Source organism: Cryptotermes secundus, unplaced genomic scaffold, assembly GCF_002891405.2.
Source record: "Cryptotermes secundus unplaced genomic scaffold, Csec_1.0 scaffold391, whole genome shotgun sequence".
NCBI classification, from domain to species: Eukaryota; Metazoa; Arthropoda; class Insecta; order Blattodea; family Kalotermitidae; genus Cryptotermes; species Cryptotermes secundus.
In genome coordinates this window covers 1874296-1899219 of record NW_019737394.1, presented here as the reverse complement: position 1 = coordinate 1899219, position 24924 = coordinate 1874296, and the positions used below count along the sequence as shown (strand labels likewise).

Here is a 24924-nt window from a genome sequence, read left to right as displayed (position 1 = left end):
TTCTCACAGTCGGAAATTGGGTATTTGATCTCCTGTAACATCAATGCCATTTGCATGGGCTAATATTTGAATTGGTTTATAATATATAGTTCCACTGCTTTCAGTTTGTGATTGAATTTTTCAAGTGTATTATTAAAAGAACACATGCCAGAACATTACCTTATCTCAATCCTCTTCTTGTAGCAGAGATTATTTTACAGGTCATATGCAGTTTCACTCCATAGCTCCCACACTTCATTGCAGGTTTTGTGTAATTAATTTCAAGGGTATTTGCAGTTCCTCCATTGCAATATATAGTGTATCTCTTTATGCTATCATGAGCAGCTTTAGAAGGTTACCAAGAGATGAAATGTGTTTTGGGTGTTGTATCTGATGTCATTGCTGTTATCGGCCTTAGAGCATATGCTTGATATGTAGTAGACTTTACAATTGTAATTGCACACTGGTAAGAAGTCCCAGTTATGTTTTCCTGGTGGGGTAATAATCACATGTGTAATATATTGTAAATTGTAAAGAGATTTTGTAGGTTGAATTCAGCAAGGTAATGCGTTGGTGGTTTTGGCATTCTAACTGATCTCCTTTTGATAATATTGGGTAGATGGATGTTGCCTCTTATTTGTGTGGACATTTTGATGTGGTTCCCTCTTCATTATTATTTTTTTTTTTATTTTGCCTGTATTCAGGTGTATTTATATTATCTGGTCCAGGAGCTCAGTATAATTAATTTTCCTTTTGTCAGGATAGGGAGGGGGAGGGAGAGAGAGCTGTGATGCATGTATGAGATATGTGTGTGTGAATTTATGCCTGTCTGACTGTCCATCCATCCAGCTGTTTTTCCCTCCATCATAGTTGAATCTTTTGAGTAATCTTCAGAGTCTGTGTGTAATGTTTACAGGGTAATCTCTTTCATCTTTTACCCTTATTCAGTGTTACTTATTTTTTGCTGTGATCTGTAGTTAACCATATGGTATTGAAAAGAAATATACAGGTAGCCCATTACATTGCCTTCTGAAAGTTAAGATACTATCCCTGAATTCTCTTTCATGAATTAAGTTCGCCTTGACTTGTAAAATCAAATTGAGTGCAGACCTATTTTTGCAGGCTATCTTCACCCATGAACTGCAGGATGTTCGTGAAAAGGAAGCCTGGAATGTGTGGCGTCCTCTTGAAATTGTGATCACATTGACACCTCAGCAAGGAAGCAGTGGTCTGCAGGAAGTGCATGCTCATATTGACCTTCATGTGACATGTTCAGAGCAGTACCCAGAACAGTAAAGATCAGTTTTTACTGAATTATTTTGTATTTGGCAGTTGATTTTCTTAATGGATAAATTAAGTTATTTCTTCTTGTCATTGAAATGTTTCATAGTCTAACTGAAACATGCTGTAAAATATGAATGAATTTGGAAATAGAAGTACACAGAGAAATCAGAGTTGATGTTGATGTATAAGTTGGTATACCTGGGAATGTTTATGTTAAAAATATTACACTGCTTTTCCATTTTGTGTTGTTTAAATGCTGTAAATTTATGACCATTCTATATCCTCCAGTCCTTGCTTTTTCATCTTTGAAACTAAGGATTTTGTTTAGTTTGCTAGCTATAGAGTGCAGCACATGCTCAGCAGTTGTCCTCTCCCAAAAATATAATCATAATGTGACATGACACCTGAAAGCTGGAATGGTCCATTGCTAGACAATGGCTCACTAAGAGACATACCGTGACGAGTGGACAATGCAGTGGTAGATGAACTGTTGGGGATGGTGATCTATATTTGGTTCATCCCGAGTTATAAAAGAGGGACACATACTTGTTTCAATTTATTCAGAGTTTAGTTCAGGAGGGTTTATTTGTGAGTTCAATCATTTGGTCATAAGGGAATTCCAAAGTGGGTGTTCAGCTGTGGTGTGTTAACCAGTGGACAACGGAAGGTGAGGAAGTGACCGAGTTTTAAAGCAGAACCAAGTCAGTCACAGTAGAAGAGAAGACACTCGTAGTCTGGTGAGGAATGGAGCTAGTCTTAGACTGTCATCGATTATGAACTGTCATAATTGATTGTAATTGTAAAGAAGTGTTAATAAATCTAATCAGCCAATCCAGAACTCTTTATTATTGGTCACAGAACCCCAGACACATGACAGGATATTTCAGTGGTATAGAATTTTTCTTCAACATTTGATAATTATTCCATATCGTACTTGTATGTAGCTCAGCATTTTTTCAATTCAATAGAACTAGGAATACATGGGAGTGTATCCTAGAGGAACAGAATGTGATATGTGGACTGGATTAATCTGGCTTCAGGATAGGAACTAGTGGCAGCTTCTGAGAACCTTGTAATAAACTTTCAGGTTCTATAAAAGATGAGGAGTTTGGTTGATTAGCTGATTGAGTATTACCAGCAACATTTCAAGAAGGCCTGGGCTCCAGGGAGTTTATTTATTTATTTTGTCTCTATAAATCATTGTTACATGATATAGGACAAGTCAGTTACTGTACATTGGCTGATTACAATAAGAGAATAAAGTTACAATACTTATTGTCTACAATAGGGTACAGTAGATTACAATATTTAAGGTTTCATATAGTGAGGTGGAATCCATATTAGATCCCCTCAGCACATCAGCTTCCATATGTCCTATTGTACATGTACTGGTGATAATGCTTACTTAATCTCTGCAATTGTAGCATTGTCATTAAGTAATTTAAAAACCAGTCACACTTTATATCTGTTAGGCTTCACAGCTAATTAGCAGTGGTAGTAGTAGCAGTAGTAGTAGTAGTAGTAGTAACTACAATACCTGTCCACTCTTAAGAATAGAATGTATATTCAACCCTTTCCTCCTGTACAGCAGTACATCGTACAGAGGCATGGTACCAACTCCTGGGTCAACATTTTGTTTTTCTCTGTTCGGGTATCATTTGCAAGTACAGGTCTGAACTTCATGATTTTGAGATATTTGTTATATTGGACAGTGAAAAGGGCAATTGTTTATTTTGTTCTCACATGTTTCATTATTGTGATCTGTCTGGACTTCTGTTTATGAATCATTTTCAGTTTGATCTAGTTTGTGTATGTCCAGATTGAAATATAATACTGCCTACCCAGTAACTGATGCAAAATAACTTGACATGTTTCTGTAGTGGTAGCACTTGTATTTGGGAGGTTCTTGATTCAGATCTTTGGCAGGACACCACATGTCCTGACTGATTTTTTTTTGTGTTTTTTCTCAGTCCCTCCAGACGGTATCTGGGATGGTACCTGCTTCGATTGGGCCATGACTGCTTTTGAAATTAATTAAGATTCATCATCACTCATTGTACCACTTTATATATAGTCTGAGATATTGACAGCATTGTAAAATAAACCACAAAAGAAATACAAAATACATTATACAGACTTTAATTTATTTTGGTTATTTGATTCATAGATTATGTAACATTTGTATGAATTACAGAGGTTACTTGTCAGATGACACATGAGGACAGTCATGTGGATTGCATATATGTGTATGTTTGATACAGCATTTTAGTGTTCAGTTAACCTTTGTCATCTAATTGTTCTGCTTGTTCTCTTTTCTCAGGGTACCAAAGATTGAACTTGAGAAGAGCAAGGGTCTCTCACATCAGCATGTTGTCCAGTTACAGTCTGAGTTAGTGAGTTTAGCTCAGGAACTTAAGGGTGAAGTGATGATATTTGAACTTGCTCAGCATGTAAAAGTGAGTAACCCCTAGTTAATGTATATTGTATACATAGAAAATAAAGTAAAGGTATCCCTTTAACAGGCTGTGGAGGCCGATAGGGTTGTGAGATGTTGAGGTTCCCAAATTTTCTAGACAATTGGCTCATAGATGGCGATAAGGTTGTCAGCCCTACGCACCAGCTGACCTTTACCCCCAAGAATATTCCAAGAATATTCCTGGTACTCATTTCTATTAGAGACTGGGTTGACCCCAGGGCTATAGTATGGGTGGAAGGATTAGGTAAATTGAAAAAAATCCATTGATCTCATCGGGACTTGAATCTGCAACCTTCCAGCTTGGAGAATAGTACCTCAACCAACTACACTACCACATGTCCCAGAAGGTATTTTTATACTTTCAAAGTATGCATCCTGTTGTGTTTTTAATCTTCTTAATCTTTCTAATTGCAACTTGTAATTTTAATTGTATACATCAAAATTATAATAATTTAACCCCTACTAAAATATGGATTCATATTTAATACCTTGACACAGTTCATGGACTTACGCTATTGATTGTGCATTGCCTGAGGATTACCTAAAAGGAAAGGTCAAAACATGTTTCAATAAGAACTGCACAAATAAGTGAATGTTGTTATGTTAATAACATTATTGTTATTGTTGTGTTGACCGCCCCATTTGAAAGTATGTGTTTGTATACATTTACTAATTTTATTACCTCTTGTGATGTTTAATGACCTCTGAATGCAGTGACATTATGAGAGTATAGGGAAAGAATGTAAAGGAAAGGTAATCTATAGAAACATAAATACATTGGATGATAAAGTAATAAATAAGAGAGAATGCTTGGATCTATACATCTGCTTGCCTTCTTGGCATGATGCTAAGTTGAACACAGGGACAACTTTTCTTTTTATTTTATTTTCATAAGATGACATGTGTGTGTTTTAAGAACAAATTGAGAGAATACTTAACACTTTGCGGACCACACACCCTTTAAAAGGTTTTTCGCTTTTAAACATGGCGGACCGTTCACATGTTAACAGGCTTTTAGAACATGATAAGTTGCAACACTGTANGGGGAACAACAAAGAATTGTGGCCACAGACAGTAAAAGTGACAGTAGCTCCGATGATAATGCGGGTAATAACATTGCGCATAGTAACATTGCGGGGACAGCAAAAAATCTAAACCCTGATTCAGAATTGAAATACAAAGCATTTCTGATGAATGTGGCAAAGGCCTGGGCTACAGTCCAGATGGTGGCGGCGGAACCAGGGTCACACAAAGACTTAGTACGACCGGGGCCATCAACTCCCACCCCACGAAGGCCTCATGTGGACCCCCCAGGGCGACTCTTGAGTGATATGCCGAAAAATACCCTCGTGAAAATTGTGAAGAGTGAACATTCCAAGGGGAAGAATACTTCTAGGCAATGCCGTGTTTGCACAGTTCACAAAAAAAGGAGTATGTCTACATTTGCAAGTTTGTCACTTCACAAAGGGGAAAGTTTCCAGAAATATCACACCCTCAAGCACTTCTAGGAGCATTGGTAAGTGTTCTCCAAAAATTTTAGTTCATAAAATTAATTAGGAGATTTTATATAAATTTTTAAAGTGAACAGTGCACAAGTTAGGGTAGTATGTTTAAAAATGCCAGTCCCCAGGGTGATTTAAATATTTAAATCACCCGTCCGCGAAGTATTAAGAAAATTTTGAGCATGAAAATAAAGGGAAACTGCCCAACAGCAAGATGAAATCAAGATGGGAATAATATATTAGGAAAGATTAAGCTGAAGGAAGGATGAGCATGAGAGGGAATTTAGGAGGAAGACTTTGGGGTGGCAGGTATAAAAGAAGAGGATTTAAAAGTGGAAATGTCAAAGGAGGAGGAAGAAGAAGAAAGAAAACATAACTATGTTGTCATGCCATTATTTGTCTAGAGCAATCTGGAAATTTATTTTTGACATAAACAGCAACATCTGTGCATCCAGTGGACAGTTATCTGTAAGATCACCATTTCACTAAACTACAGAAGGATGTTAGTGCAGAAGGTGGGATTTTAAACAGAATACAGTGAAACTCGATTTTACACATTTTAGAGGTTTGCCAAAAATAAACATACAATTGAACATAGTGAAATCTGGGGAATGAGAATGATGCAAGATAAAGAAAAATGTGCTTTGCCTTATACCATAACTTCGGAAGAATATTTAAAATATACATGTTTGAACAGTGTAACAGTGTAGCAATTTAAATGTAAATGCAGTTTCAGAAATGTAAGATCGGTTAAAATTTAATGTTATTTTGGACATTTGTCTGGGACCATACAAAACATGCATAAATTCATGAAAAATTTAAAATATGGGAGCTTGAAATTAAAATGTCACTCTATATTGAGACAATGGATATATATGATGGAGTTTTAAAGAAACTAATTTTAATTTTAATATCTGACAGCTTTATAGGCATGAAAAATGCTTGACTTTGGGGGCAGCACCCCATGTCAGTGACTTTGTTACTGCAGAGAAATCTGAAGAACAGGTCTGCACGTTTAGACCTCCTGAGAAATGTATTATGTAGCATAGTAACTGCATTCCCTTTTGAAGGTTGACCACACAGTTTGTTGTATCATCATCATAACTTTGTGTGTTGCTGTGCTTTATTTGTGGTGTCTTAGGGAAGACCAAGGTAGATAGGCCTCAACTTGTGATTATGTGTAATACTTTGCATAATAATGATTGACGTAGTCATGATAGGACACTTACTCATTTCCAGTGATGTATTTTATAAATTTCTGTACAAGTGTTTTTATCAAAACTATGAAGTTTAATTATTTTCAGATTAAAGCTTAAGTAACCCTCCAATGCAGCCGGACGTTTAAATAATGTCCTCCATTGAAGACAAAGAACATTCAAATTTTAGACCAAGAAAGTGATACATTTAATATAGACAACTTATAAATCAGGATCACTATATTTGTCCAAATATAGGCCACTCTTGATTATTATTGACACCCCCAAAATTATATGGTCTTGAAATGAAAATAATATTTTATGCACATCTGTCATTGTGTGCAACGGGCAGAACAGCTCAGAGTAAACAAGTTTGATGTAGTTAAATATGTTACTTAAAACATGTTAATTTAATTTTTGTGGTTGAAGAGAGGCTCTAATAGAATGTTAACCAGTTTTCACATTATGTTCAAAAAAATTACAGAATCATACAACTGACTTAATATGTTTTTTAAAAGTAATATTTGGAAGTTAGATTTCAAAATTATTAGGAAGCGTTGAACATGATATTAGTAGTGTTTTAACAGTTGAGGTTTTTGTAATAACCCTCTAAAGATTTATGCAGAGGCCAGCATTGCATCAGTAAACAATGTCTTTCTTCTTTCCATGCTTGAGACGCATATCACACCTTCCTGTTGTGTTTCTGCCCTCTCAGTTTGCTCCCAGCGGAAGTGGTCAAAATGTGTGTTTGTTTTATCAGTTATTTCAAAAGTTCTTTGCCGATTTATATATCCAGAGCATTGCACACTCATTTCATTATGCTTTGTGGATTGGAACTACCTGTTAAATTTTCTTTATAATTCCTGCAGTTTTTCATATCTTCCAAAATAAAATTCCGAAGATCATTGTCATCATTTGCATCATTATCAAGAAGAGCATAGTTAGCAATTTAATTATCATTATCATAATCAGAATGTATTAAACTTTTCAGAGTCACTAGCCTCCAGCTTTTCTTGCAGTTATTTATCAGACAGGACATCTCATTGTTGTCGGCTTGTTGATGCATAAGACTGAAACACTGTGTGTTATTTTACTGCTGGGGTGACTAAACTGATTGCATTCAGAATGATAGAGGAATCCACACAGAAATATTATTTTCCCCTAAATGACCAACTCCATGGAGCAAAGTCCTTTATGAAAGGCCAATTTTCTCAGGCAATCAAGGAATTCCAGCCTCTTATGTAATCCTAAGGCACATTACTATGTTCAGAAGAGCTTCCCATAGGCCAACACTCGCATTTTATCTTTATAATTAATATTCTCCTCCCATATATGCCTAGGTCTTCCAAGTTGTCTCTTACCTAAGGTTTTCTGATGAAAACTGTATATGAATTTCTCATCTCCCATGTGTGGTGCCTACATCTCATTTCTCTCGATTTGAACGCCCTAATAGTATTTGGTGAAAAATACAGGTTGCTGTTACATGCCACTTGTGGAGTTAAGCCAGCTTCCAAAAAACATACTCAGATGGTTGTGAAATTAACTAATCCAGGAAAAGTGACTTTTGTTCTTGTCACAGTATTTTTTTCCTCAACAGTTTGTCATACAAAAACTGACTTAATTTTTCCTCAAAATATATTTTTTTTTACCCTACTCTCATTTAAAAAAAATAAAATAAGCATATGTGAGTTACATGCTGTCTGTGTGTCTGCGAGTCCCACCTTATTAACTTTTGAATTCCTGAATCGATTTTTATGAGACATGGTATGTATATCACGGCACCTGAGCCCATCTGAATGGCACACTTCTTAAATATTGCCCATCAGTCTGTGTGTCTGTATGTGTAGCCCCCTGTCGTTGCTAGGTAAAGGCTCAGTAAAGTTTATCCCTCCTTTCGTTGCTAGGCAGTGGCCTGGTAAACACATTCCTTTGGCATTGAATACATGCAATAATAGAGGAATTGTTGGGTGCATGTGTCTGTGAGTCTGTCTGTGTATCTCCCTATCGTTGCTAGGTAGCAACTCAATAAAGACATTTCCATGGCAACAAAAAAATGTTGGAGGTGTCATTTTCTCTGTGGTCCATGAGGTATCAAAGGAAAGTAGGTGATTAATTCTTCCCAGAACTTCTTGTTTAATCTATAGATTTCTTCTGTTCAAAGTGTGCCCCTCCAGTGTCATGTGCTTGAACATGGGTTAGGAAAATGATGGAAGTTTTCAGATGAACTAGTATCTTGTTTTGTTATTGAAGTTTTAATGTAGTACTCGGTTCTCTTTATGTTTTCAACTCACATTACCTGTTACAGAAATTCCTCCATGTTCACAACAAACCAGGATTTAAATCTTTCTACGAGGAGATGTTGTCACTCCAGGAGAAGCAGCAACAACAACAGCAGCTGATCAAGAAACAGAAGGAAGACAAACAGGTAATCTTGTTGAAGAAAGCAGTCTTCTGGGATTTGGCACCATGTATATGTAGTGTTAACCGACATTTCGGAGGAACGTCGGTTAACACCACATATACACGGTGCCAAATCCCAGAAGTCTGCTTTCTTCATAGTCACCGCCATGAAAGCCTCAAATCTTACATAGGTAATCTTGTTATTGTGACACAGTCTGGAGTATCTTTCCAGTTGTTAAGTTTGAAGTGGCATTTGACGCTGGAACACAGTTCAAGTTATATGGTTAGTGAGAAAGGAAATGGGTAAGAGAAAGCACAGGATATTTTGTTATACATTTCATCTGCTGTAATTTCTTTAACAGGCACTGTGATATTCAGTCTGTAAGAGGGCTTGGCTTTTGGGTACATTGCTCATTTCTAAAGTAAGAACCATTTGCGCATGCTGCTCATGCAGGTCAGTGACTGGAGTTTTTTAACTTTGAGAGCTGTTGTCAGACCCTCTGTCACAGCCCCAGTAGTGTATGTCAAGCCATTGAGTGAATTGGTTGCTGTGTCACAGTGCTTTATAAAGAACCATGTTAATCACTAATCCCTCCGATTGTGAGGTGCGTTTGGTGATTCGATTTTTGAATGTGAAAAACATACGCCCTGCTAAAATCCATCACCAACTTGTCAAAGTGTATGAGGAAGTTATCATGAATGAGGGGAGTGTGCCTCAGTGGTGTCGCTTGTTTAATGGAGGAAGGACAGATGTGCACGGTGAAGCATTATCTGGACATGAGTCAGTCATCATTGAGGATTTCAAAGACATGGTTGATGCTCATGTTCCTGAAAACAGGTAATTCGTTATTGATGAGCTTAATGAGTTTGCTCTTTCTAAAGGGCACAATCACTGGTCCAGTGATTGAGACTAGCGCTTTCTAACGGGCCCAACTGAGTAGGTTTTATCCTTCCGTACCCACCTGAAGACGGAGACAGATCCAGTCTCCGAAACGTCATGGTCTTTTGTCTTTTACATACCAGACAATGGATGAAGACCAAAATAAGCCAGAAGAAGTACAGTATACACCATCGTCAGAATCCTTTCAAGTCTGTCTCAGAAAAATTTATGCCAGATGGGTTCCAAGAATGCTCACAGATGAGCACAAGCAGTTACAGATTGGTTAAATGGACTGGCAGGCAACTTCTGTGATGAGGGGATCATCGAGCTTGTGCAAAGTCTGGACAAATGCCTGAATTGCGATGGGGACTACATAGAAGGGTACACATGTTGTCACGTGTAGCGGTGTATGCTTGACGGAAATAACTGTTTCTAGTTTGGATTTATTGGCGCTTTGGTTACAATCTCTCTTAATTACAATCAATAGGGTACTGTCCCAGATTTAGACTTTATAATTCACTGTTACACACACATTAGTCGTCACATGGTAACAGATCTCAACAAGGAACTATCACTTCAAATTGCTATGAAGTCTTCTTATCAGTGTGTCATCAGTTGCTTTGGAACCTCAGAACTCAACTAAAAACACTTCTTAGCTGGGAGCAGACTTGTGTTATGTAGCTGTGGCACAGACAAAGCAGAAAACACAGTTCTCCTGTTGCACAGCACAGACCACACAGAATACACAAGTCGCACGATAGCTAAGCACTAAGAAGTGTGTTTATGGAGCCATTGCGTAGAGGCGGGTTGCATAACTCCATTGTTCCATTGTTGCCTGCATGCATTACTTAGAAGCGGCTGTTCCTGTGGCTCAGCCTTTCTTACGTGGAGCAAATACACCACAGTATGTTGTATCTAGTTCATTCATCTGTAATCTATCAAGACGACAGGTCCACAGTCTCTTCCAAAACAGTTCCTCCACTTGATGCGATTTAGAGCTTTCTCCTTCAAGTGAAAATATCCTCTTCTGTCCCCAAGGTCACCCAGCATCTTCTTACGTCTTCTTCCTCGTCTTCTGGTCGCTTCTATCCGCCCCTCTATCTTTCCTTCAATAACTTCTTTTAGAACGCAGTTACTGCGTAAGATATGACCAATCCAATTAGCCTTCCGTTTTCTTATTTCGTGTAAGATATTCCTCTGCTCACTGACTCTAAATAACACTTCTACATTTCTCACATAATCGGTCCAACTGATCTTCTCCATCCTTCTCCCACACCACATTTCGAAGCTTTCCACGTGTTTCTGATCTACTGCCCTAAGTGTCCAAGTTTCAGCCCCATACAAAGCGAAGCTCCAAATGTAGCATTTCACTAGTTTGTTTCTCAAATTTAAGTCCAATTTGCTGGTAAAAAGATTCTTCTTCTTGCTAAATGCAGCTTTTGCCATGGCAATCCTAGAGTTGTATCTAGTAGTGACATTAAAATTATTTGGATGAATAAAGTTTTATTTTGTTTATAACAAAACAGTTCTGACTTTAAAAGTGACCCTCATAGATAACCAGTGTTTGATCCCTGTCAGGGATTTTTCTGTTTGTCATGTCCATGCTGGTTCTGGGGCTATCTAATGAAAGTAATGATGGACCCCAATGTCAGTGCCAGCGTTAAGAATGCGAGGAGCTTGACCTTTGTGTCCCCTTCTGGAATCATAATGGTGGGCATAAGCACAGAACTTAATGTTCACTTTTGTACTGCAATGTATTCTTTCTGCCTTTATGGCTTTTGCAGAGGCAGGCAATTCAGGATGAAATCCAAAGAAAGCAGGAAGCCCTGAAGGAGGAGCAGCGACGTCAGAGGAGTCAGTGCAGGTCTGCTGATGACGACAAAGCTTCACCTGTTAACAGTAACCATCCTGGGCATGCTGAGAGAAGTCAGAGCTGCAGTTATGTGCGCAGCTGTTCAAACTCCAGGAGGAGGTGGAGTATTCTTACACAGATGGTTGTCAGGTTTTGGTTTTGACTGGGTGCATTATACAGGACCGTTCTGCAACAGGACTGAAATATAATCGGTATATATTTATATTTTTAGGCCATGTAATTACCTTAAGAGGAGCTGGGATAGTGCAGTCGGTGCAGACTGGGTGCATTATACAGGACTGTGAAATATAATTGGTATATATTTATATTTTTAGGACATGTAATTACCTTAAGAGGAGCTGGGATAGTGCAGTCGGTGCAGACTGGGTGCATTATACAGGACTGTGAAATATAATTGGTATATATTTATATTTTTAGGACATGTAATTACCTTAAGAGGAGCTGGGATATTGCAGTCGGTATAGTGACTGGCTTCAGGCTGGACGACTGAGGGGTTGGAGTTCAAGCCCCAGTATGATCAATAATTTTCTCTTCTTCACATCATCCAGACTGCCTCTGGGGTCCACCCAACGTCCTATCCAATGGGTACCGGGGACTCTTTCCCCAAGGTTAAAACAGCCCGGGTGTGAAGCTGACCACTCACCTCCGGCTAGTGCAGGTCAAGAAAATGTGGATCTATACATGCACTCCCCTATACACCTTCAAAGCATAGTGTTTCATTGGTTAAGTACAGGACTTTACCTTTACCTGTAATCACCTTAAAATATTTTATTTTTTGTAGTCTTATTTCTGCATCTGTTCTTCAAGCTACAGTTACACTTAAATAGTAGTTTGATTTATTTTATTTTTAATTTTGATGATAAAGTTCTCTTTCCTTGTGAAACTAGTGGTCTTATTACTGCTATTATTATCTCCATTATATTTACTGTTCAAGAATTCTACATTAAAGTATATCATTTGTGGTTATACAGGGAAATTGGAGACAGTTGTTCAACCTAAATTTAATAAGTTGTATTGAGGTCTCAACTCTGAATGCCATTGGTGTGATAGCATGTAAACTAGAATAGAAAATGCTTCATCATGAAATGATGTTAAATTATATTCTGTGGAATCAGAACTAAGTTCAGCATTGCAAATGGGGCAAGTGTTTTTGGTTATGACATTATATTCATTTCCCTGACCTGTTCAATAAGATAAAGGGATCCATTTCTCTACAGTATTGAAGGCCATCAGAACTGGTCTGCAGGTTATAAACACATGCCTCTTGTAGTGTTACGCAGTTTACATACATGTGCTTAGTGTGTCACAACTTAACATCCAATTGTATACTGCAGCTGCTGATGGGACACAAAGAGAAGTCAACACTGCAAAAGTTAGAATGTTTTGTGGAATGAGTATTATTGCCAACCTCACCATGAATAAATCATGGATCCCAATTTTTGGTTCTAATATAGTTGGAAAATTTTGCATGGGGCATTCAAGAAAATATGATAAAGTAGAATGGATCATGTGTGTGTGTGGGGGGGGGGGCATGTCTGGATTCATATATCTGTGGTCAGAAATTAGAAAAGTCTGTTGAGTGAGAACAGTCATGTTGTACTGCTTTTTCAGGGGAGCATTTGTGGATAGATTCAGTCAATTTTGTAAACAGTTGTGCTACTATCTTATCCTCTTGCAGTGCAGTCAGTGTGTACATGAACAATACAAAAAGACAAACTATATTCTTACTTTTAGTCATACAGTAACTTTGTACCTATTACCTGAAGTCCTAAAAGTGCACTTTAGTAACTATAGGTACAGAATGTACCATCTGGGAGCTGGGTGGCTAAGAAGTGAAAGTCTAAACTGATTTAGAACCCAAATGGATGGGAGTAGAGAGTTATATGAGGATACATTATAAAACATCCTTCAGATTAAGATATTATTTGTTTGTTTATTATTTAATGACACTGTCAGTATCAAGACCGTGTAGCATTGAATATAGGATGATTAATGTATATTGAGGAGTTGGTGGAATCAGAGTTTTCAGGGGAAACTGAAATAGAAAGGTAAAAGTTGTCCCTGTGCTTAAGTAATTAAGCACTATGCCTTGAAGATGTATGGAGGAGTGGATGTATAGATCCACATCTTCTTGACCTCAACACTGGTTGGAGGTGAGTGGTCAGCTTCACATTCTGGCTACTTTACCCCTGGGGAAAGAGTCCCTGATGCCCATTGGTTGAGTGGACCCGGAGATGGTCTGGATAACGTGGAGAAGGGACAATTTCTGGCCCTACTGGGACTTGAATTCTAACTCCTCGGTTATTCAGCCTGTAGCCAGTCACTATACTGACTGCACGGTTTAGGTTCCATGGGGAAACTGAAGTACTCTGAGGAAACCTTCCACTTCGTCCATCACAAATCCTGTATGACTTGAACTGGAACTGAACCCAATCTGCTGTTGTGGAATATTGTTTGCAAATCAAGAATTTAAAACATGGCGTGAAAGTTTAAGGTTATATTTAACAGAGTTAATGGTTTAAAAATCATTGCTTAACATAGTAATGGCATTAGAGACAGTGATAGTGATGGCGTGTCATAACATACTTACAATTGTAAGCAGTAAGGAAACTCTGATTTTACTAGGATTGAATCGGTAAACATCTTCTCGCAAGCTTAGCATGCCAATACCTGAACTACACTGCAGTTTATTGTTTGATTATAAGCATTTCTACACACAGCCCTCATCCCAGTCTGATAGTGAACAAGATCTGGAAGGCTGGCTACAGCTAGCATTTAGTCACTCACAGAAGTTTTAAGTGTCAAGGGGAATAGTAGGTGATGAATCAGTGTGTGATATGTCAGCATGACTGCATTTGGATAGTCAACTTCAAACCCAGGGTTCCTTTTCAGCCTCAGTATTATTGTAAAGGGACATCACTTTAGGGAAGGACTCATAATTTGCATTAAAGTATTAATTAACTTTCTCATATTTAAACACAGAATATCAGAACAGAACACTTGCAGTTTGGAACTGTAAGCATTATAGTATATCCAAGCAATTTATTTACTAACTAATATTAGTTTCACAAAGGTTATATTTGCCATGTACAGCTACTCTTGAATTTCTAGTAGAGATAATAGATAGAGGACATCTGCAACTGATGTGTTTGAAAAAAGTTATCCCAAAGTTTGGATATGGTGGTGATCTGTGCTAGCAGGCCTCCACATGTCTCTTCCTTTGAATTCCACAAAAGAAAAAGCTCAGACTGATTGATTCAGAAACATAAATAACAGTCATTTCTCTCCATGGGTTTGTCCTCATGACTCTGAGTAGAAGGAATGGAATGTGGAAGTCTTGTGCACCCACTCATGTGACATAACTCACTTCCTCCTCTAAACTCACTTTTTTCCAAGAGAAATTTGCAGAACAGGTCCTCTGCATCNTATTGAGGAGTTGGTGGAATCAGAGTTTTCAGGGGAAACTGAAATAAAAAGATAAAAGTTGTCCCTGTGCTTAAGTAATTAAGCACTATGCCTTGAAGATGTATGGAGGAGTGGATGTATAGATCCACATCTTCTTGACCTCAACACTGGTTGGAGGTGAGTGGTCAGCTTCACATTCTGGCTACTTTACCCCTGGGGAAAGAGTCCCTGATGCCCATTGGTTGAGTGGACCCGGAGATGGTCTGGATAACGTGGAGAAGGGACAATTTCTGGCCCTACTGGGACTTGAATTCTAACTCCTCGGTTATTCAGCCTGTAGCCAGTCACTATACTGACTGCACGGTTTAGGTTCCATGGGGAAACTGAAGTACTCTGAGGAAACCTTCCACTTCGTCCATCACAAATCCTGTATGACTTGAACTGGAACTGAACCCAATCTGCTGTTGTGGAATATTGTTTGCAAATCAAGAATTTAAAACATGGCGTGAAAGTTTAAGGTTATATTTAACAGAGTTAATGGTTTAAAAATCATTGCTTAACATAGTAATGGCATTAGAGACAGTGATAGTGATGGCGTGTCATAACATACTTACAATTGTAAGCAGTAAGGAAACTCTGATTTTACTAGGATTGAATCGGTAAACATCTTCTCGCAAGCTTAGCATGCCAATACCTGAACTACACTGCAGTTTATTGTTTGATTATAAGCATTTCTACACACAGCCCTCATCCCAGTCTGATAGTGAACAAGATCTGGAAGGCTGGCTACAGCTAGCATTTAGTCACTCACAGAAGTTTTAAGTGTCAAGGGGAATAGTAGGTGATGAATCAGTGTGTGATATGTCAGCATGACTGCATTTGGATAGTCAACTTCAAACCCAGGGTTCCTTTTCAGCCTCAGTATTATTGTAAAGGGACATCACTTTAGGGAAGGACTCATAATTTGCATTAAAGTATTAATTAACTTTCTCATATTTAAACACAGAATATCAGAACAGAACACTTGCAGTTTGGAACTGTAAGCATTATAGTATATCCAAGCAATTTATTTACTAACTAATATTAGTTTCACAAAGGTTATATTTGCCATGTACAGCTACTCTTGAATTTCTAGTAGAGATAATAGATAGAGGACATCTGCAACTGATGTGTTTGAAAAAAGTTATCCCAAAGTTTGGATATGGTGGTGATCTGTGCTAGCAGGCCTCCACATGTCTCTTCCTTTGAATTCCACAAAAGAAAAAGCTCAGACTGATTGATTCAGAAACATAAATAACAGTCATTTCTCTCCATGGGTTTGTCCTCATGACTCTGAGTAGAAGGAATGGAATGTGGAAGTCTTGTGCACCCACTCATGTGACATAACTCACTTCCTCCTCTAAACTCACTTTTTTCCAAGAGAAATTTGCAGAACAGGTCCTCTGCATCTTCTAACTTCACAAACAGGAAAAGAATAGTCTCGTTGCTAACCTTTCTGAGCACGATCAGACCTACCTCTCTTAAATTCCTTCAGAAGCTTGTAATTTGAACAGTCACTTGTAAGGGGGCCGAAACTAGCTTCAGAATATGGGGAGTAAGAAAACATTCCTGACAAATGACATGTGTTCAGGCAGAGACATTCTCACTCCAGAAAGATGTTGTGATATTATTATTGCCTTATGTATGGAGAAAATCAAAATGAGTCATTCAAGCTCTTTCTCAATGGGCTGTAAAAATGAGAAGCACTGAATCTCCAACCATGGAGTCTGGGTAGGGGCCTTGGGAGCAGTTAACATTACTGAAGTGCAACATGAAAAGCACAGTTTGTACAACTGGAAGCCTTTGCAATAGGAGTGTCTGCTTCTCTGAGTTCTGCCCTTAACTCCTTTAATGTTTTAAAGAACAAACATGATATTGTATAAACCTTTGATATCATATTCGTGAAAGTAAATAGAAGGGTCACGTGGTAGCGTAGGTGGTTGAGGCACTATGCCATTGGATTTTTCAATTGGCCTAATCCTTCCACCTGTGCTTTATATCGTCCAGGGTTTGCCCATGGCTGCTGTGCTGTTTTCACTGTATATAAAGAATAAAGAAAGAATATAAAGAACCTCCACATCAAGATAGCCAGGTGGCACAGTATCTGCCCCATATAAGAGAGACGATGGGAGGACGAACACGAGCCTGCATGGTTTACGAATTTTAATTTTTGACAATCTAAAAAACTTTTAATTAGCATCAAGGAATTTTATACAATTTTTTAAAAAACTTTACATTCCCAGGAAACTGCTGTGTTTGTGATATGTTCTATTCTGTGTACTATGTATGGTAGCATATAAGTGTACGTACTTTACGTGTAAACAAATTATGTGATGGTGGTTTCCTAATTGTAGTGATGTTTGCCCTCTGAAGATGGTCCACAGAGACTGAAACATGTAAGGATGTTAAGTTTTTGTGTAGTAAAGAACTTACAAGTCACATTGGACGGAGTGATTTATAATTGTAATTGTTATTGTGATGTACCAGAATGAAACAAATCAAACTATTCAATTCTGTTTGTTGCAGGAGTCAGAGCTCATCAGAGAGCAACGTGAGTTCCCCATGCAGTCATAAGGGAACAAAACTTATGCAGTTCACTCATCGGGGTGAGAGACAGATTTACCGTGGTACATGTTTAGGTATGACAGACTGCAGATAAGATACATATATCTGTTCTCATAAAATTAACTTAAATATGATTTTATGAAAATGAGACCTGGCTGTTATACATAGACAAATATTATTAAGGTATGTTAATTTATTTTATTTTTTGTTATGCATTAGGTCACAGTCCAAGAGGCAGCATAGTATATGCTGGTGTAGATGCAACAACAGGTGAAGTGGTTGCCATTATTGAATGGTCATTCAAACTGAAACCAAAGAATAGCAAGAAATTGGCTTTACATGATACGGGTTCTGATTCCAGCAATCTCACAAATTACATGAAGCAGGTGGTGTCTAATCTTTCCATTGTGTGTGCATGTGAGCATCTGTCAGTGCTTGAACAGCAAGTTTTGACACTTATGTATTTGTTAAGTCTTCTTCTCTTCTAGGTGTTCCACCTTTTGTGGGACCTAGCAACTAAGCCTGTATCTNCTGAGCAGGAAAATACTAAAATGACGGACACATGGAAGGACTCCGAATGCTAGTAGTGAAGGCTTATAGGCACCATTCTGGAGAGAAGAAGATGCAACAGAATAACACGTTTTGGACACATTTTAAGGACTGAACAGAAACAGAATTAAAAGGAAGGTTTTGGACATGAAAGTAAAAGGGAAATGCTCAAGAAGCACACTATTATTAATGCAGATAAGAGGTGAGGAAGACGTCATACAGAAAGAAAGATGAACATGGGAAGACCACAAAGACGAAAACAACACCGTCCAGTGTGAATATTTAAGTTTTATCACTTGAAAACTCATCACCCTTACAAGTTTCGATCCCTACGGATCATCCTCAGAGGGCATCAATACTTTTTCCGGAAACTGCTATTACAATAGGTGTTAAATTATATACATACACATATAATGTCTGAAATACACAATGTACACAGTGTTCAACTTTTTACAGTCACAGCATTGAACATTGTGTATTTCAGACATTATATGTGTATGTCTATAATTTAACACTTATTGTAATAGCAGTTTCCAGAAAAAGTATTGATGCCCTCTGAGGATGATCCGTAGGGATCGAAACATGTAAGGGTGATGAGTTTTCAAGTGATAAAACTTAAATATTCACACTGGACGGTGTTGTTTTCGTCTTTGTGGTCTTCCCATGTTCATCTTTCTTTCTGTATGACGTCTTCCTCACCTCTTATCTGCATTAATAATAGTGTGCTTCTTGAGCATTTCCCTTTTACTTTCATGTCCAAAACCTTCCTTTTAATTCTGTTTCTGTTCAGTCCTTAAAATGTGTCCAAAACGTGTTATTCTGTTGCATCTTCTTCTCTCCAGAATGGTGCCTATAAGCCTTCACTACTAGCATTCGGAGTCCTTCCATGTGTCCGTCATTTTAGTATTTTCCTGCTCAGTACTGGAAACTGCTGTCATCACTAGATGTCTTGCGAGCCACATGCCAGAGGTCTCAGCACAGTTAGGTTAAAATTCAGAGGAGCCTCATAGTGTGGCAGCTGTTTAGAAAACGTTGATTGAAGGATGGTTGCTCATGCTAGATCGTGGTACCACATTTAGCAAAGTGTAGAGGTTACATATGAATTGATGTCTTCTGAAATGTATTTTGGTGTGCATGCAGCCCCTGCCCTGTGCTGACAGGTATCAAGATGTACGGCGATAACAGGACATATAGCCATCTTCAATTGTATCTTTTTTGGTTAGACTTGAAAGGATTCTGACGATGGTGTATACTGTACTTCTTTTGGCTTATTTTGGACTTCACCCATCATCTGGTATGTAAAAGACAAAAGACCACGACGTTTCGGAGACTGGATGTGTCTCCGTCTTCAGGTGGATAGGGAAGGATAAACCTACTCAGTTGGGCCCGCTAGAAAGAGCTAGTCTCAATCACTGGCGTGATTGTTAGGTCCAGTGATTGAGACTAGCTCTTTCTAGCGGGCCCAATTGAGTAGGTTTATCCTTCCCTATCCACCTGAAGACGGAGACAGATCCAGTCTCCGAAACTTCGTGGTCTTTTGTCTTTTACATACCAGATGATGGGTGAAGTCCAAAAGAAGTACTGTATCTTTTTTGTTTTATTCATACATAATAATTTCTTTATAAGCTACTTTAAGTTTATGGTCATTTGAGTTGATGCATAGTTTGGTGGATGGTTACTAGTGTTCAAGAGAAACATGGTGCCTCCATCTTCAGCGTAGAAATTGGCTAAGTTGGGAAATGAGCATGTTAGAAATTGTGATATGTTGGCTGAGATCCAGAACAGTGGAACAGTAAGGGGCGGCAGCTGTTAGGTAGTGGTGCAGTAAACGTGTTCCCGCAGCAATGAATAATCTTGCAACAATAGAGGATGTAGTGTTTTTAATTTGGTCTGTGCCAAGGCCATATAACAAGGACCAGCAGTCAGTCAGTCAGTCAGTCAGTCAGTCAGTGAGAGGAGTTGCATAACCCAGAGTTGTGAGGCAATAAATTATGGTTATGAGTTGGGTGGGCATCAGTTTACCCAACCTGACCTGACCTGACTTGACCAGTCATTGTTGAATCACATTGTTAGTGGATGCCACCAGCAATGACTAGGGACAGCAGAATAAAAAACAGGAGACCTTATGTGTTCTGTAGTTGTCAGTGAGACTGTTATAGTTATTTATAGTTATGAGTTATAAGCATTCAATAAATTCAATAATCAATCCAAACCCTGTGTCTAGTTACTGTACTAATGTGACAATGTATATATATATGAAAGGTAGGCACAGCTTTGTCATGGAGGACTGAAGTGACCAATCAGAGACAGGGCCAGGTGTGCCAGTGGGAACTGTAAATCCTGGAAAGGACAAGCAGGCCTTTTTTTCCTGCTGAAATTGTTCATGTTTCTTAGTCTCTCAGAAAACTTCTTGAAAGGGCTGCACTATAATGGATACTGCATGTGATTTGATTTGATGCAGTGATTTGTAACAATGAGAACTCAGTAGAAAGCTGTATGGAATATTAAAATATAATTTTCTTTCATAGAAATGGTTGTGACATTTAATAAGTGACAGCCTGTCATTGTATAAATGTGGCTCTTTCTTCTCTGCCCTGTTATCACGGCACACTTTTGTGGAAGTTGGAGAATCTCATCGAGAGCTTTTTGATCATGAACGTATGGGCAGCGGATGAAATTGATTCATGTGTGAAATAAAGAAAGGGAAAGTTAGTTCAGAGCAACTCCAGTGTCCATGGCAACATTCTTGTAGTTGTCATAGCAACAGATGGAGTGGTACATACGTGAGGAATCTGGTTTAAGGTAAAATTAATATTATGTAACTTTTGTTGATCTTTATTACAGGTATCTAGTATTGAACAAGAATTGAATTATCTTCAGAAATTGAAGCATGAAAATTTAATTCAGTATATTAGCATGAAATGTGTTCAGGAAAAAGAATATCTGGTCATTTATATAGTTCAGGTAAGTGTGTTAAAGCTATCTGCATGTGTTTGTATATTACAGTAATATAGGATGCTGTACTGAATTAGTTTTATTTATGGGTTGTATTTAAATTTCAGGAATTTGTAAATGGTATAAATTTAGCCTTTTGCCTTATGGAAAACTTGCCTGTAGATGGAGATTTCTTACGACATTATTCAGCTGGCATTTTGTGTGCATTGGCTTACTTGCACAGTAACAACGTTGTCCATAAAGACCTCCGAGATACCAGTGTGTTCATTGGCAAATGTGGTGAGTATTTATCTGAGTCCATCTTCAGAAGCTGCTAGTGTTGTCAAAGTTCCTTTATGTGGTAGACTTATGCCATTTTGTTTTTGGTAGGTGTAGTTAAAGTTGGAGACTACAGCCTGGACAAACGTTTGGCGGATATTTCCCAGGCCTTTGTGAATGGAAAAGGAGACAACACTTACCCTCCGTCTCTTGGTCGAGGAGGCAAGAAAGCTGACATTTACCGCTTTGGAATTCTGATGCTGTCCCTTATCAGTGGCTGCATAATCCATGACACTGTACCTGAAATACCACCCACCCTTCAGCCAGAACTCAGAGATTTTCTCTCAAAGTGAGTTTTACATTTCAAGGACAAAAGAACAAGTGGAATGAAATAATAAAAATTGAAGATAGTATGTGGATCAATTTGAACAATATTTTAACTTTTTAAATAGGATATTAGCAGTTACAGCGGAAACTCCAATTACTGTTTCTCAGTTTAAGGTTTTCTCTCCTTTGAGATCAGTTTCATTGATTGTGAATCAATAACTTCAGCGTTAAATTACCTCCTCTGAAGATCTTCCTCAGTTTAGTGTTCAAGTCCATTTCTGCCCAAAGAAACCTTGAATGGGGTTTTACTGTACAAGCAGCATTTGAGGACATCATTGTGACATGTTTAAGGAAAAGTTATGTGGATGCTTGAAGATGTTTGTAATGTCCAGAATGTCTATATGTGTGTGTGTTTTTTGGATTACTAATTGGGTTTATTGAACAATTACTGGAGCTGGGTTGCATTTATATGGAACAGGGTGGAAAGTTAGTTTCAGCCTTGGTCAATACACAGCAGTATTCCAGGCAGAAGTGTATGTTGCCATTAAGGCATGCATAGTTGAGAATTTAGATAGAAACTATAAAAATAGGAACATCTGTATTCTATCAGATAGTCAAGCTTAAATTAAAGCGCTTGGTACACATCAGATCACTTCAAAATTGGTCTGGGACTGCCACCAATCCCACAAACAACTGGCCAAACATAACAGAGTTCAACTGATGTGGGTGCCAGGTCATGAGGGTATTGCTGGGAATGAAACCACAGATCAGTTGGCAAGAACAGGATCTGAGTATCTGTTCACATGGCCTGAACCAGCTTAGCAGCATCTCAGTTGGAATTGATCAGGAACTGGACAGATAGAAATCGCAAAAAACACTGTGAATCCACAACTGGACTCAAACAGGCAAAGGGATATATCAGGACCCCTCTCCAGAAGAATAAAGTATCCGTTGAAATTAGACGAGATCAATTAAGATGGGTGGTAGGATTACTTACTGGACACTGCCACATAAAAGGACACCTTTTCAAACTGGGATTGACAGATGACCCAACCTGTGAAAGGTGCCTACAAGAAGACGAATCAGCCACACATACCCTATGTGATTGTGATGCCATAGCTTATATAAGATTTTGTTACCTGGTCCAGTTCTTTATGGAACAAAGTGACTTTTATGATGCCCCCATAAATAAAGTCATACATTTTATTCAAAGTGTAATATTAAAAAAGAGTTACTCAAAAGGGGAAGCACAATAGATCATTGAAGGTCACAGTGCAAGGGCCGGATTTTATGACTCACCCCCTACACATACTACATACATACTATTGAACAATTATAACTCATAAGTACAAATAATTGTAACAGTCTCATAGATTTACACATTCTAAATCACTACAATTAGAGCACCCATAAAGTCTTACATTTGTTCACTAGTCATTTCTGTGTAGTGGCTGCTAACAGTGCAACTCAAGACTGCTAACTGCTGACTCTGACCTATGACCAACCGGCTTGTCCAATTGGTCCTCAGTTTGTATCCTATACACAAACTGGATAGAAAATGTGTCGTTTATTGTTGCGTCAGTATCTGTTGCCAAGGAAATATGTTTACCATGCCATTGCCTAGCAGTGGCCTCATCTATTCATATCATTATTCTGGCTTTCAGCCATCATGTCAAAATACACATACACACACACGTGGGAAAGTGAATAAACTAAGATCTGAAGTTGTATTTGATGGTTTCTGTATACTTGAATTGTAGTACAGTAATTTATGAAGTGATTAACACTTTGAAGTCCATGCAGGATATTTGCCCCACCGTAGATAATTTACATTTATTTTCACTTCATGGATCCAGTCATCTCCCCATAGGGCTGGATATAAAACATGTCACACATACAAATTCATGATGACATCATACATCCTTGGTCCAGTAAAATATATAATCAGGCCTCACACAGAAAGCACAGGTTGTCAAGACTACACACATGGGCCGTGGAGAATCCACTGTCAGATTCACACCTTGCCATTCCACACACACTGGCAAGCCATATCATCAATACAGTTTCATTATAACATATTAAAATTCATAACAAACACACATCATACATACTACTACACTTATAACAAGAAAGTCTCAGCAATGTATAATGCAAGAACACAGACCATTTGTTAACTCTTAACATTTGAGCCTCTTGTGTGCTTGACAAATTCGTCAATAGAGTAAAGTGAGTTACTATGCAAGTAATTTCATAAAACAAACCTAAATTGGTTTTTATCAATAGTTCGCTTGTGGACTACAGGCCATGGAGAGATCATTTTTTAAAACTGAAATATTTGACGGCAGAGTGTTAAATAGCTTCACGCCTGAATAATACACCCCTCTCTGATAGGATGATAAATGTGTTGTAGGTATTGATGGTGGTCATTCCTTCTTGTACCAATCATATATACAGAGTTATTGGTCATCAGTGAGAGCAAGTATACACATGGGATTGGTACTATGTCAAGCTTTTTAAATAAGTCTCTACATGTATGAGTTGTGCCCACTTCCATCATTATTATTATTATTATTTTCTTTTGCATAACAAAGACCTTAGGACTGTCTGGTGTATTCCCCAGTATATTATTTCATATTTCACCAATGATTGATAATATGCATAATATGTAGGTAAGTCAATAAGTAAGTTACAAATGGATATAGAACTTAAACAAATAAGAGTACTGATTTGAAAAATTCTTTTATTTCTCAACATAATCTCCCTGTACACTGAGGCACTTGTCCCATCGTTTCACGAGCCCCTGAAAACCAGCAGCATAAAATTCTTTGGGCTGCTCTCAGAACCAGGTGGTGACTTCCCTTTACAGGGAACATTTACGTAAATGCCGACTCCTACTGTAACATCCTCAGGAAACTTTGTAAGGCCATTCAATGGAAGCGACTAAGACTCACCAAAGGCATGTTGCGCTTGCATGACAACGCACATTCCCATACTGCCAAGAAGACAAATGAGATGCTGCAAAAGTTCAAGTGGGAAGTCCTTGAGCATCCTCCATATAGCCCTGACCTTGCTCCATGCAGCTTCCATTTGTGTGGCCCTCTTAAACATCATCTTTCAGCTGAACATTTTCCTGGTGATGAAGCAGTAGAAGCAATTCTATATCCATTTGTAACTTACATATTGACTTACCCTCATATACAGCTTTAAGATTATTAATATTTAATATATAAGAACAT

At 38.1% G+C, this 24924-nt stretch overlaps 1 protein-coding gene across 3 annotated transcripts in view; it reads left to right on the top strand.

Annotated features, from left to right (window-relative positions):
- Window positions 1-24924, top strand: part of LOC111870318 (eIF-2-alpha kinase GCN2) — a 62470-nt gene that overhangs the window by 3039 nt on the left and 34507 nt on the right. For all 3 annotated transcript variants that reach the window (XM_023862496.2, XM_023862497.2, XM_023862498.2), the window contains exons 2-10: window positions 1102-1271; window positions 3584-3719; window positions 8743-8862; window positions 11502-11689; window positions 17561-17673; window positions 17819-17985; window positions 20993-21112; window positions 21211-21382; window positions 21473-21710. In XM_023862496.2, the coding sequence (XP_023718264.1) occupies window positions 1102-1271; window positions 3584-3719; window positions 8743-8862; window positions 11502-11689; window positions 17561-17673; window positions 17819-17985; window positions 20993-21112; window positions 21211-21382; window positions 21473-21710 (1424 nt within the window). The remainder of the gene's footprint in view (window positions 1-1101; window positions 1272-3583; window positions 3720-8742; window positions 8863-11501; window positions 11690-17560; window positions 17674-17818; window positions 17986-20992; window positions 21113-21210; window positions 21383-21472; window positions 21711-24924) is intronic.